Source organism: Macadamia integrifolia, unplaced genomic scaffold (genome assembly GCF_013358625.1).
Source record: "Macadamia integrifolia cultivar HAES 741 unplaced genomic scaffold, SCU_Mint_v3 scaffold725, whole genome shotgun sequence".
Classification (NCBI taxonomy): domain Eukaryota; kingdom Viridiplantae; phylum Streptophyta; class Magnoliopsida; order Proteales; family Proteaceae; genus Macadamia; species Macadamia integrifolia.
In genome coordinates, this window is record NW_024870526.1 from 352,881 (window position 1) to 368,084 (window position 15,204).

Genomic DNA, 15,204 nt, shown 5'->3' on the forward strand with positions numbered 1-15,204 from the left:
TTTGCGTCAGGGATCTGTTATGTGGAGGTTCAGATAATTTGCAGAGGATGGGTTTTGCAAGGGTGCAACCGTGCAGGTAGGGGTGTAGAAGGTCGGTTTGGTTTAGTTACGGTCTAGAAATGAAAGAGACCAAAACCAATCTTTTAAGGAATTTCAGTTTTCGATCATTTTGCTTTGGTTCGATTTAGTTTTGATTTAGTTTGATTTTTTAATACCTGAGTTAATATCTATTTAGATCAATTTATTATCGGGTTTGAATCATAATAAAATGTTACATTCATAACCTATAGTGAAAATCTTACATTCATAATCTATAGTGAGTCTACAAACGAAAGATTTGGCATTACACTTTCGATTTGTGATGAAACCATGGTTTATCATTGTAAGGGAAAGAGAACTAATATTGAAACCAATGGATAAATAATTACTAAGAAGATAACTAATATCAAAATCATAAAATGAACCTTACTATCCAATTATTAATTTAATTTTTTTTGCTAAAAGTACGAAATTGTATTAATTATCCAACTAATTTTGTGTAATAAACAATGAGATCAATGGAAGCATTGTTACAATTTACAAATCTATATCCTTATTCATAACCTCATATTCATTGATTTATAACAATTCCCTCTACAAGGAAAAAATATTCTCCTTAATGTTGTAAAAAATAGATAAAATTCACCTATTTATAACCTTATAATCACTTCTTTTTTTTTTTAATCAATTGCATTCGATTTGGTTATTAGTCGATTTGGTTTGGTTTGGTTTTCAACCTGTCCCAACATACCTCAGCCCAAGGTTTTTGATCGATTATATCGTTTCAGACTTCAAACTAAGTTTGGGCACCCTACGAGCAGGTTACAGTAAATAGCAAAAAAAGAGGGTGATCCGGCTCCTCTACTCGGGGTGGTGTGCAGCACATTAGATGGCTGGAAGGCCCTAGACATGACACATACGTACCTCAACACATGGGCATGCACCCCAAGAGCTCCTAACCATCGGATGTACACAACACGGTCATAAAGGAACCCACACAAAAGGGGGTGGGGGCGGTGGTTGCTGGTCGCAGGAAATAGCAAAAGAGTTGACCAATAGAGAGAGAGAATGATTCTCCCTTCTATATAAAATAAAAGAGGAATGTTGAGGGGCATTGTCGAGATTTGGCTGTCTCCAATTATTGCTCCTCTTATTTTTGTTCAATTTTCTTTCAGCCTTTAACATGTTTATATTTTAAAATTCTAACGCTTGTGAAAGTTTTTAAAAATTTAAATTCATTTTAATCCCTCAAATGCCTCTTATTTTCAAATCGTTAGATTTTGAAAATTTACAGACATCATGCACACAAAGAAAATTAAACAATTAAAAATTAAAGACGAGTGACACCAAGATCAAAATCCAAATTCAACTCCTCGCTGAGTTAAGCCAAGGTCGGAGTACTAGAATTTGCACCACCCCATTGGTTAAAATTAACCACATATCTTTGTTGAAAGGTAATGTAGCTTTCAGGCCTATAATTAAAATTGGTCCAGCGTTTGTGTGTGGAAAAAGGTCTTCAAATCATTGGAAGTATAGGAGAATTTGATGCCCTCTTCATGGCTCTTCACCACATTTGATCTGTCAACAACATCAAGCCTGGGCATGTTAAGTCTTCCTGTAGCAGAAACTGATGTTATGAAGAAGAAGAAGAAGAAGAAGAATAGAAGAAAGCCAAAGTAGTAGATGAGGAGGGCTTTTCATGGCCATGTGGAACTTCTTCCATGTCTCTCGCTTACCTTCTAATACAAATATCTGACATTTTGATAAGACTTCTCTACGAAATCAAGCATAAGGAGATTGGGTGGTCCAAGGATCTGATTAGCTTAAATGAGTGGACCAGGGTTTATGATTCTTTTGACCCGATTCTTGGACCTTCCTAATTAATCCCGGTTTAGTAATGCCAATTCCCAAGTTATATGACCCAGTTTTAGTACAACTTTGGTTTTAGTTGCATTTCATGTTTCAAGCTTCTTTGAGGCCTTTTAATTTGGGTACTCATTGTGGGATGTGGACCCAAAGCAACCCCTTTCCTCTTTCCGAAATGGTTTGTCAGGAATATTTCTGTTCTTGTTCGGTTGACCCGAACAACCCAGATTAATTGAGTAATGTGTTTGGTGGAACATATTAATTAGACCTAGTAGTAGTTTCAAGCTGGCACACAGTAACTTGGACTTGATTAATGATTTGGAACCCCAATCTCATTCCCTACGAAGTCCCTAGGGGTGAATGTAGTCCTATCAGTGGTAAACGCCAATATAATAAGGGCCTGTTTGGTATCGTTTCTGTTCCAGAAACGCTGTTTCGTTTCAAAAACGAAAATTTCAGTTTCTGTGTCAAAACGCAGTTTTTAAACGAAAAAATGGTGTTTTAAAATTTCAGATTTTTATCGGGAAATTTTTTTTTTGTTTTGTAAAATGGAACGAAACTGGGAAGACGGAACTCCAAAATGGAGTTCCGTCAAATCTCGTTTTTTCAGTTTTTTTTTCACTTTTTGTTTCAAAAAAACAGAAACGGACCATAAGTGCACCAAACAAAAGATTCCGTTTTTTCGTTCCAATAGAACGAAAAAACTCCAGAAACGTTTTTTTAGAACGATACCAAACGGGCCCTAAGTGATGCATGGGCGCAAAATGATCATGCTTCTTCCCACCCCATGTGCCGAAGATGTTTTGACACATTTTCCCTTCGCCTTACGTGTTGGTATTGTCTACATCAGATCGGTAGAGTTCTATTGCGCTGAATCGTATTAAAAAGTTTTGGTGTCTAAATTGATGGAAAGGGGAAAGAAAGAAGAAAGTGACACCCACGAGCCACACATGAGAGAGAGAGAGAGAGATGGAGACCCTCTATTCAACATGAACTTCTTCCTTTATGATCATGTTAAAATGTTACTTATGCTACATAATAATTATTCATTTCAGACTTTGAGAAGCAATAAATTCTATCATATTGTTTCTGCAAGATCCGTATAATACTTCTCCAACCATCCATCAATTATTTTGATCTCTATCTTTCTTTGCTCCACTAACCACTCTGGGTCTTCGGGTGATGAATTAAGTATATCCAAGCAATGAGATCCTGCACAACAAAAGAGCTTACATAAATACACTAATGACTATGCCAACTTATATAAGTTAGTTTATTTGTCTCACAAGGTTTCACTGATGAGATGGGATTTGCTTATGAACCAGCAAAAACATATCAGTTTGGCAAGTGTCTGATATTGATGATCTAATATCGATCCATTTCGATGCCATAATGGTTTTGGAGATGATCAATACCCGTTCTAATTCCTTGCTCTAAAACCATGAGCATGTAGACAAGAGTAACAAGACATACCATTTTTTGTATGGACCGCTAAGAGGCTGGGAGATATGCTTTGTAGCACCCTATTGATGAGAACACAAAAGCAAAGTCAGATTGCTCAAACAAAATGATAATATATACATAAATGGAGACTCAAAGATAGATTATAAGTTATTACCCTCCACTGCTATATGGGTCTCTCAGTCCATTGGAGAATATGATGTTGCTTCCAAACCACTTAAGAACCCTTTTAATATCCTACAGTTTTAATCACCACTAGGCATTAATATATAGGGTGGAAATAGTGTTGAAGTTATGAACTTAATTAGTTAGTGATTATTGAGAAATTAAAACTTACATGACCACCAAACTGAGTTGTGATCCAATGAGGACGAGGACTAACACCATATGAATTCTTACATGAATCGGCGAAGCTGGTAAGGTTGAATGGCGCCGCAGGAAACATGGTGTCGTTGCTACCACGGCCAATGGGCATTACCATCTCACTACATTTCTACATGAAGATAAACCATCATCAATTGTTAAGTAAAATTTTATGGTGCAATCTTTGTTGGGGTTCCACGCAAAAGCATTTCCTCACACTAGATGTAAGTAACCTGAAGTGAAGGCTTATAAAGACTCGGGCACCTTCTCCTTAATGGCTAGCTTTTAAGGATGATTTCTACCCGAGTCCCAGATCTGATTATATTTGTAGCTAAACGAATTACCAATCAAATCCTATACAGAAAGGAAGATCGAATTACCTGCCAACCCCAACCCACAGTTGTTTCAGAAGGATAGTTGTAAATATTTGTATCAAAGCATGATCGGTTTCCTCTATAAGCAACCAAACCTGCAAATGCCCTACTTAGAACATCGGTCGTTTCTTTGGATGCTTCATCGATTCCTCCACAAATTAATGAAACTGGATAACGCGGAGGACTATTATATTGCGCAGCCGATGCATATGTATTATCTAAGTAGTCCTTCAGGTCAGAAGACTTGTTCAATGGACTATAGGAAAGAAAGAACCCAACAATTAAACACAATTTTAGTGTATTAAGCAATGAACTTTATCACAGCTTTTATTTATTAGAAAAGAGATTGAGTTTACGTAATTACTAGCAAGTCTTGAACTTTTGGCTAAGGAATTTAAGACCATTGGCTTGGGAGGCTAGTTTGTCAATTTCTGACCACACTTGTTGAATTGTATTGTAGCAATTCTCACTCGCTTCCTGCACCAAAAAAGCAATGGTAGACACCCTTCAGAGAACTTTAATTAATTTTATAATTAAGGATTTAAATTGAAAATTGAATTATTCTAATGTGATCATTTTACACACTTTGAAATCCTTGGTGACAATTGAGTAGTATCCATTTTCAGGGGTGATATCATCAAAGTAGAGAATAGGTGCTGATGATGCAAGTGCTCCATAGGCCACATGAGGATATTTCAGTCTAAACCATGATGCAAGCACTGAAAAAGAAATAAGAATAATTTCAAGAAATTATGAAATCAAAAGACTCTTTTATGGAAAACTATCTTCTTTGAAATAGAACAGTTTAACCTAATTTCACTTCATGATTAACAGAATCTTATAATCCAACATCTATGTTTCAAAAGTAGGACATACTTACTTCCGCCATAAGATGCTCCAAAGACAATAACAGGGCTGGCTTCTGCGGACAAATTTTTCTTCAGATTAACAATCACCTCGGCATAATCCGCGAGAGCTTGGGAAGAACTGAAGTACCCAAGCGTGCTTGTGTTTTGGAATGCTTCTTCCCTTGACCCAAAAGGAACGGACTGTCCATAGTAACGGTGCTGTAAAGAAAAACCAATAAATCCCTCTACCTCAAACCATGTCATAACAGTAATAATTATATTTAGAGAGAGAGAGAGAGGCTTACCTCTATATACAATAAAAGAGCCTTGAAGGTTGGGGCATTATCATTGAGGAAGCCGATGCCAGCGAGATCACCATCCAAAGGCGACTCTTCGCCGAGATAAGCAAAGATAGGAGCACTAGAATTTGCACCACCCCAGTGCTTAAAATTAACCACATATCTTTGTTGAAAGGTAGCATAGCTTTCAGGTCTATAATTGAAATGATCAAGTGTTTGTGCATAGAAAAGGGTCTCAAAATTATTGGAAGAAGAGGAGGATTTGATACCCTCTTCATGGTTGTCTGATAATCTATCAACCACACCAAGCCTAGGTGTATTGAGACTTCCTGTAGCAGAAACTGATGTTAGGAAGAAGAAGAAGAATAGAAGCAGAGAAGAAAGCCAAAGAAGTAGATGAGAAGGAGTTTTCATGGCCATGAGCACGAGGTTCCAAAGCTTAAAGAAGTCTAAAGAGTCTAATATAACTTGAAAGGAACCATTTTAGACGTCTTTTATTTTTAAAATTTTCTCGCTTCCCTTCTAATACAAAAATGGACTCGTTTACGAAATCAAGTCAAAGGAGAATAATTAATAGGTGGGTGGGTGGTCCAAGGAATCTGAATAGCTTAACTCAATGGACCAGAGTGACTGATTATTTTGACCCGATTATTGGATTTTCTTAATCCTAGTTTTATGGCGGCATAGTAATGCCAATTTTATCAGATTATATTAAAATAAAAGAAGAAAATAAAATTACAAAACTAAGAAGTTGGGCATACCCCACCAAACTATGAAAGAGAAAAGCGGTAAGTGAATCCTCACCTTCGACATGACCATCAATGAGGACTCACAAATGCTATCTAACAAAATGCATATAGGCTTTAATTAATAATGCATCAATGGTGAGCTCCTCATTTTATCGACCAGGAAAAAAAATCATCATTGTCAACTTCGGTGGCCAATTTCCATGTTAATGACTCAGTTTAATTATTACAATTTTGGTTTTAGATGTTGGTGGCTCCACTAATTGTGGGATGTGGACGCAAACCAACCCGTTCCTTTTTTTTTATGAAAGGGTCGTTAGGGGTCAGGAATATTGCTATTCATGGCCAGTCGAGCCGGATTAATCGAGTAACACATTAACTGCAAGTCTGCAATTAACCAGCCCAAGTAATTAGTTTTCCAGTTTTTATAAGGAAGTCATCGGGTTTGTTTTTTTTCTATATCATGTATTTGGTAGAATATTCTGATTCGACGGAGTAGTAGTTTCAAGCTGGCAGACAATCACTTGGACTGGATTAGTGATTATTAGGAAGCCGATTGTCATCCCCCACAAAGTCACTATTGGGGGAATGTAGTCCAATCAATAGTAAAACCCTAATATAATGGATGATGAGTGTGAAAGTGTGAAAGTGTGAAAGTGTCATCCCCACGAAGTCACTATTGGGGGAATGTAGTCCAATCAATAGTAAAACCCTATTATAATCGATGATGAGTTGAAAATGTGAAAGTGTGAAAGTGTCAAGTAGGCCCCACTTCCACTCAACGGTTGAAGGCATGATCGTTTATGTCATACATAAAGGCTAGATCTTATATTAAAGGTGTCAATTGGTTTGATTTAGCTATTTGGTTTAATTCAAGATACAAAATATAAAAATAAAAATAAATCGAATGTAGAAACACATTTTCAGAATCAAAATTGAATCAGTATAGTTTGGTTCAATTACGCTTTCTTATTCAGTTTTGATCACGTCTTTTTTTTTTTTTTTTTTTTTTAACCTAAGATCCAAAGAATTTAATAATCAAAAGAGTGAGAATTTTGGCTGAAGCCATACAAGATACATTAAACCTGTAAAACCTAACTTTGATTTATACTCATGTCACCCATAAAAGATAATCACCAAATGGGAAAATGAAAGTTGTCTGATTACATAAGTAGCACATGAGTGTGCAAAATTATTGTTCCATCGCTTGTGAAATCAAAAATCTCATCCACGTATATGCATTTTTGTGTATAAATTAATTATGTATGAGATTTAGAATCTGATTGTCCAATCAAAAGTTTATAGGAAATGATCATGTTAGATCAAACACCAAGAAACACGAATAAAGAGAGACAATAGATCTGTACGACACAGAGATTTAACGAGGTTTACACACCAGGGTGGTGTGCTACGTCCTCGGGCGAAGAAGAAGATGATTCACTATGCAGAAGAAAGATTACACCCTAGCAGCGGCGAGGAAGAACTCGCCCTGAAACCCTAGCTTCGTGAAAAACCCTAGAATACAATGACTCTCAATAAGCAACAGTACATTATATATATATATATATATATATACTCCAAGTAGCGGTTTGACCCATCGGGTCACGGTCGATCCGGTCGAACCATACCGCGGGGCCTACGCCCCCGCACCCCCATACGAGATCAGTGATGGGCTCTGGGCTTGGGCTTATCGGCCCAAGCCTTCTGCTTCCATCACAGATCTCAGAAAAATTCTCATTCAGGTCGCCACCAAAATATGTCGGATCGAGTCAATCTTCAAAACGGGTCAAGAATTCGAGACAAACTTAACAGATCATATTTTAAAAATTAATATTGACCAAAATAGTAACAAAAAAGAAGATGCAAGAACAGCGCAACTGGACACGATCGCTTGTACCATAAAAAATTAACGTGGACTTAATTACAGTCAACAATCTACATAAAAATATGATAAAATATGATGTTGCTTCCAAAACACTAGGGAACCCAGTTTGGCTTTAGTTAATTTTTCATCTTTAAAGCTTTTCATGCCTTTTGGGTCCACTCATTGTGGGACAGAGTTGTGGAGTGGACGCAACCCAAGTACCCAACAAACTTGGATTAGCTCCCTAACCCACTAAGGTAGATTGACAAGTGGTAAACTCTAACAAAATGGTGGGACCCACCTCATCTTCTTCCATATGATTCTATTCATCCCGAACCCACAAACTTGTTATTCATGGGAAAGAGCTCTTCCGTTTGAGCCAAGGAATGTCTCTTCTAAAAACATACTAATTGATCATGTGGTTGGCTCTGTGTTGTCGTCGGCGTCCGACAGGAGACGTGCTACCTGTTGGTTCTTGATCTTAATCCTCTACCCACAGGCATGAATGTAATAGTGGAAGAGACGTAGCGTTTGTGGTATAAATGGTAAGGCGTTGTTGTCGGTGGGTCTGGAAAAAGGAAGTTTATGAAGGTAGCCAAAAATTTTATTTTATTTTTTATTTTTTATTTTTATTTCATTTTTTTATTTATTTTATTTTTATTTATTTATTATTATTATTTTTTTTGAGTGGTGAGGAAAATGTCAAGATGGGATATGGAATGTGTATTATCCCTCTTTGATAAAGATATATTTGACATGTGTATCAATCACCCTTCCTTGATTGTAAGGGAATTAAAAGAGAAGAAAATGGTAAGGCGTTGTTGTTGGTGGGTCTGGGAAAAGGAAGTTTATGAAGGTAGCCAAAAATTTTATTTTATTTTGTACTTTTTTTTTTTTTTTTTTTGAGTGGTGGGGAAAATGTCAAGATCGGACGTGGAATGTGTATTATCCCTCTTTGATAAAGATGCAGGTGACATGCGTATCAATCACCCTTTCTTGATTGTAAGGGAATTAAAGGGAGAAGAAGTGAAAATTTTAAACTCAAAATAGGAATTATTGTAATCATTATCTGAGTCATGTGACTATATTCCTAACCAACTTCATAATATTTTATATTTATTTATTCAGTTTCACTTTATTTTGTACATAAAACCTTTATATTAAATTTCACCCAAAACAAATCCTTGTATAAAAGAAAAAATTACATAAAAATAAATCATTACCTAATATTATAAGAAATTTAAGCAATTTATGCAATCAAATAGATTAGCAAAATTTGGGAAGTCTGGAATAGCCAATCCTAGGACGGGACAAGAGTTTCAATGATTTGGTCTACGCCTCCTCTTTTTTCTGTGGAGAACATTAATTGGGATGCTCAAGAAAGCTCGAGATATAAATTCAATTGAGTGTTTAATTTGTTCTTTCCTATTTTGATTTAATTTGTTCGTCTGCTAATAGCCATGCCGAAGGTGGAGTGCAATCTGAATTTATTTTCTTCTTTAGTCTTCTGATGTATTGTATTCATTCTTTTTAATAATATATTCTTTGCTGATCTTTAGCAAAAAAAACAAAAAAAATTGCAAAATCCGCTGCTCTCTCTCTCTCTCTCTCTCTCTCTCTCTCTCTCTCTCTCTCTCTCTCTCTCTCTCTCTCTCTCTCTCTCTCTCTCTCTCATAGCATTGCTATGAGTCTCTAGTTTTCCCTCATGTCAAAATCTTTTAAGATCACAGAATATAAGTGGTCCCTCATGTCAAAATCTATTAAGATCACAGAATATAAGTGGTGGGTTGAAGTTTTCGTTTGATAACAGAGTCGATTATTTTGAGAATATTTACAAAAGCAACAACAATGATTGAGTTATGTGATCTTACAGGAGTAGGGTGGTAATTTCACACCCTCCTGTGTTTGGGGTGCAGCCAACACGGCTTATGAGTTATTATATATCCACATATATAATAACCCGAAAACACTCTAGTGTGTTTGACATAACTAATTGACATTATGATCTTGGTAACCCATGAACAACTGTTTAATTGAGAGTAATAACTAACTGATTCATTAAGACATGGAATAAATAAGGGAGAAATGATGTTACTTGGTTGTGTACCTATTGCATTAGCATGTAGGCCAGTAAGAATGTGTGCATTACATACAACCAGAGGGGTAGGATTTCTTTTCATCACATCCTGTGTTTAACGATGAGGATACAATTGGGTAGTGTTCTTTTACTAAGAATTAATTAAATAATTTAATCAGAGCTGGTCAGGAGCTTCATACGATCGAGATGGATAGACACCTGAACTGATTGATATGTAAACCTTCGTTGTTTTTTTTTTTGGATCAAACACACAGACTTTATAAAGAACTAAACAGGTTGATAGAGGACCACCTATAAGAGGGAGAGGTGATGTGAGAGACCCTTCTTCTTTGCGTTCCTGGGTCTACATGCAAAAGAAGAAAATAACCATAATGAAAGGAGGTAGCTTTTGGTACTCATCGGATCCTTGGTGGGTATGAGCCAAGTCTAGAATTTGGATCAGCTCCACATGGGTGAAGAGTATTTACTCTCCATATATGGTAGTCATTTTGCCCTTTCATGTATCGTGGTGCAGGATCACGCTGCCTTTTTATGATTCTTTTTTCATTAACTTCCTCTGAAGATCTTGTTGTTAATTCCAATCTTTTCTTTTCTGTTCTTTTCCTCAATCATTCTATTCTCATCATTTCTGCAAACCAACCTATTTCTGCACCACTTCTTTCTCCAACAATCAACCATTTACTCAATCATTAATTCCATCACTCATCCCATCTCTCACTCAAATTTTTTACTCTGTCTATTAACACAGTAAATTGTGTTGTATCACTTGACTCTCAATGGAAAGAATATTACATTATATAGAGAAGTATTGCCCTAGTTTACTAGGGTTTGTCCAATATAGGAAACTATCCATGATAGGCAAGATTTGGTGGAATATAGTCCTACCAAGAATATGCTACCACTGTATAGCAATAGGTAGAACGCAATATACGTCATAGTTGTCACACAATTTATCTCACAGATTCCATTAAACTGCTATTTGCAATTCTATCATGCCATTTTAATTACTATCACCCCAACGATACAATAACATTCAATTAATGTTGACACTGAAATCAAATTCATCCTCTTGCCTCTTTTCTTCTACACTTCCTTTCCATCAGCATCGTGCATCATCTCTCTCTCTCTCTTCCGTCAACCCAACTAGGTAACCCTTCACTTCGTGGTTTTCCATATTCTACAATACAACTTGAGGACTCTTTTATCTCAGAACTTTGGTTCAACCCCCATGGTGCTGGTCGTGGTGGCTGATTTAGATCAGCATCACGAGCATCAATGAAGATTATTAGTTGGAAATGCCAAGGGGTCGGAATTTTTTTTTTGGTTCGGGTTCTCTAACAACTTTCCCAGGTTGAACTTTCCCACGTTGATCAACCTGACTGAAATAGCTGATTTATGGGGACTCTACTTTTATGAGTTGTATTTATGGAGATTCAATAAATTCCTTAGACAACATGTTTGGGATAAGTTTGTCCCCTTGAGTGTTGGAAGAATTTCTAAATTATTGATTTCTGATGATTTCAATTCTCATGTGCCTTAGGTCTCTTCCTCTGTTGATGGCGTTGCCAAATGTGGAGGAGGCTAGGTAGAGATTTCAAAATTTTGGTCAGACTTTTGTCTAATAATGGTTATGCTGAAGGTGGAGATTGGTCTTATTTTTTGTTTTTTAGTCAGGTAATCGAATGCCTTAGTTGGACCTTAAACAGGTTAATGCACCATTAAAGCCATAAACGGGCTTCAATAGTTCAATTGTCTTAGATTTTAGAAATTTTAATATAATTATTAAATCATCAACAATTTATAAAAGAATTTACACTTAATTACATTCCATAATTGATAAAACTATTAATATATACTTTATTCTATAAAAAAAAAAATCAAAATATTTTATTTTATGCCCGGAGGAGGCAAGGAGCATGAGATGAGATTCCTAAGCTTATAGAAGTAAGAGTCTTATATAACTTTTTAAGGATGTAGTTAGTTGCCCTTATTCTGAAACAATTAGCTGGGATCTTGATAAAAATTGCCACACGGATGCATTATTCTTTAGACCCTATTGATGGAGCTTCCAAATCCTGGTTTACATCTGGGTTGGGTAATGCCAACTACCTGATTTATTACCCAATTTAAATTTTGGTTAGCTATTTTTCATTTTCCAAGCCTAAGGCCTTTTGGGTCCTCCACTCATTGTGGGACATGGACAGCTTTTCCTATATTTTTTGTTAGGAATAATGTCATACATGTCTGATCAATCATCAACCCGGAATTGGAGAATATAGCCAGATCCGGCTCTTCAGTAGCAGGGCTGACGACACGTGGATTATTTCAAATCAATGGAGGAGAGGGACTTTCATATATGCGTTTCCAGGTAGTGAGTACATGATAATTTTTTTGTCCAGAGATAGAATCCTGTCTATCTAGCATTCCCAGGTCCACACACATTCTTCACAGCCCCCTAAAATCAAGGTTGGTATGGCATGGGAAGCATTGAAGGATAGGCTTCCTCCTCCCTTTATTTATATATATATATATATATATATATATATTTGTACAAAAATAATTTACATATTAAAATAATAAAAGAAGGCTCACAACTGCCCCATCCCAATTTCCAAGCTAGACAATCACATCAACCTCTACAATGATGGTCAAGCTGAAGGTGGGGTTGATGCAACGTTTTTTTTGTTTTTTTTATTTCTTGAATTGTGTTTGCTCATTTTTTCTTTATTTATTTTTTATTTATTTTGATAAATTTTACCTTGGCAGATATGTTGGTAGCAAAGAGAGGGGAATAAAAAATAGAATAGTACAAAAAATATAATAAAATAAAAATCATGATTATACAATAATTTATTTATGTATTTATCTTTCAAATTTTTTTGAATTTTTTCCATTATTTTCTTTTCTTTCCTTGGTAACCAAACATAGCCGCAGGAAAAAAAATCACAGATGGTCCTCTCTCAAAATTGCATAATGGGGGTGAGGGCACTGGCCTGTGGTTGCAGGAGGTAATAACAGAGAAACAAACAGAGGTGATTGAATAGTTATAACAGAGAAACTGCACGTTTCTTTGTTTTCTATAGAAATAATCGACTATCATTGGCCTAAGACTTACAAATCCAGAGAACCAATCGACTGTTTCTAGAGAAACTGGTTAGTTTTATACAAACAGCCTATTGTTTTCAAAACAAAACAGAGAAAAAAAAATGAATTCTGTAATGGAGATCTTCTTCAAAGTTTGGCTCTTTCTATCTATTCTCCTTTTGTTAGAGTCTATCTGCAACTCTAAAGACTATAAGATGATCTCGCAGGCCTTCAGCTGTCTCTGGTTTTGACGTCTCGTTTTTTATATTGGCTGATTGATCTCTCAGATAATTGCCTCAGGGGTTCTGTGGAGGTTCAGATAATTTGCAGAGGGTGGGTTTTGCGAGGGTGCAACCATGCAGTAGGTGTGTCAAACGGTCGGTTTAGTTCGGTTCGATTTCGGTCTAGGAATGAAGGAGATCAAAATCTATCGGTTAAGGAACTTTAGTTTTCGATAGTTTCGCTTTTGGTATGATTTAGTTTTTTTCTCTTTTTTTTTGGTTTTTTAATATCAGATTAGTACCGGTTTAGATCAGTTTATTATCAGACTTGAATCATGATGAAATCTTACATTCACAACCTATAGCGAGTCTGCTAACACAAGATATGGTGAAAACACTTTAAATTTGTGATGAAATCATTGTTTATCATTGTAAGAGAAAGATAGTTAATATTAAAATCAATGGATAAATAATTACTAAGAAGATAATTAATATCGAAATCACAAAATCAACTTTACTATCCAATTATTAATTTAATTGTCCAACTAATTTTGTATAATAAACAATGAGATTAATGGAAGCGATGTTACAATTTACAAATCTATTTCCTTGTTTATAACCATATATTCATTTATTTACAAGAATTTCCTTTACAACAAAAAAAATATTCTCACTATTATTGTAAAAAATGAATAAAATTCACCTATTTATAATCTCATAACCACTTTTTTTTATCGATTCACAGAGGAAACCCACCCAAAAGAAGGTTGGGGCAGTGGTTGCTCGTCACAGGAAACAGAAGAAAGAGTTGAGAGAGAGAGAGATGGAGACCCTCCATTCAACATGAACTTCTTCCTTTGTGATCATGTTAAAATGTTACTTACGCCAATTACATAATAATTATTCATTTCAGACTTTGAGAAGCAATAAATTCTATCAAATTTTTGCTGCAAGATCCATATAATACTTTTCCAACCATCCCATCAATTATTTTGATCTCTATCTTTCTTTGCTCCACTAACCACTCTGGGTCTTCGGGTGATGAATCAAGTATATCCCATTTGTTGTATGAATCCTATAAGGCTTGGAGATATGTTTTCCAGCACCCTATTGATTAGAAGATAAAAGCAAGTCAGATTGCTTAAACAAATTGTTAATACATAAATAGAGACTTAAGGATACATTATAAGTTATTACCCTCCACTGCTATATGGGTCTCTTAGTCCATTGGAGAATATGATGTTGCTTCCAAATTAACCTCTTAAGAACTTGTTTAATATCCTATAATTTTAATTCCCACCAAGCATTAATGGGGTAAATCATTGAAGTTGTGAATGAGTTGCAAATGGATCAACTTTAAACAAACTTAACTAGCTAGTGATTACTAAGTAATTAAAATTTACATGACTACCAAACTGAGTTGTGATCCAATGAGGCCTAGGACTAACACCATATGAATTCTTACAAGAATCGGTGAAATTGGTGAGGTCGAATGGCGCCGCAGGGAACATGGTGTTGTTGCTACCACAAATTGCCAATGGGCATTACCATCTCACTACATGTCTAAATGAAGATAAAGTAACCATCATCAATTGTTAAGTAAATGGTAAGAATTCTTGGTCTTCTCCGCACATGATTACCTCCTCATATGGGATCCCATCATCCATGAGGCTAGGGATGTCAATCAGTTGAGGTTCAGTCAAGCCTAGCCACTTGGCTTAAATAATGAATAGACTATTTAAGGAGCTAGTCGGGCTCGGTCGGGTAATCAAATGCCTTAGTTGGGCTTTAAAGAGGTTAATGCATCATTAAAGCCTTAAACGGCTTCAATTTAGTATTGGTGTCTAAATTGATGGAAAGGGGAAAGAAAGAAGAAAGTGACACCCACGAGCCACACATAAGAGAGAGAGAGAGAGAGAGAGAGAGAGAGAGAGAGAGAGA

General features: G+C 35.9%; 1 protein-coding gene across 1 annotated transcript; it reads right to left on the minus strand.

The window, feature by feature from the left end:
• Positions 1–2,888: 2,888 nt before the first annotated feature.
• LOC122069824 (lysosomal Pro-X carboxypeptidase-like) lies at positions 2,889–5,734 on the minus strand. Its single transcript, XM_042633920.1, has 9 exons — positions 5,257–5,734; positions 4,984–5,170; positions 4,689–4,822; positions 4,468–4,580; positions 4,110–4,359; positions 3,704–3,859; positions 3,524–3,603; positions 3,379–3,428; positions 2,889–3,117 (listed from the first exon to the last, which is right to left on the minus strand). The coding sequence occupies exons 1-9, from the start codon at positions 5,668–5,670 to the stop codon at positions 2,984–2,986; spliced, it is 1,518 nt and encodes a 505-aa protein (XP_042489854.1). The 5' UTR covers positions 5,671–5,734; the 3' UTR covers positions 2,889–2,983.
• Positions 5,735–15,204: the final 9,470 nt, after the last annotated feature.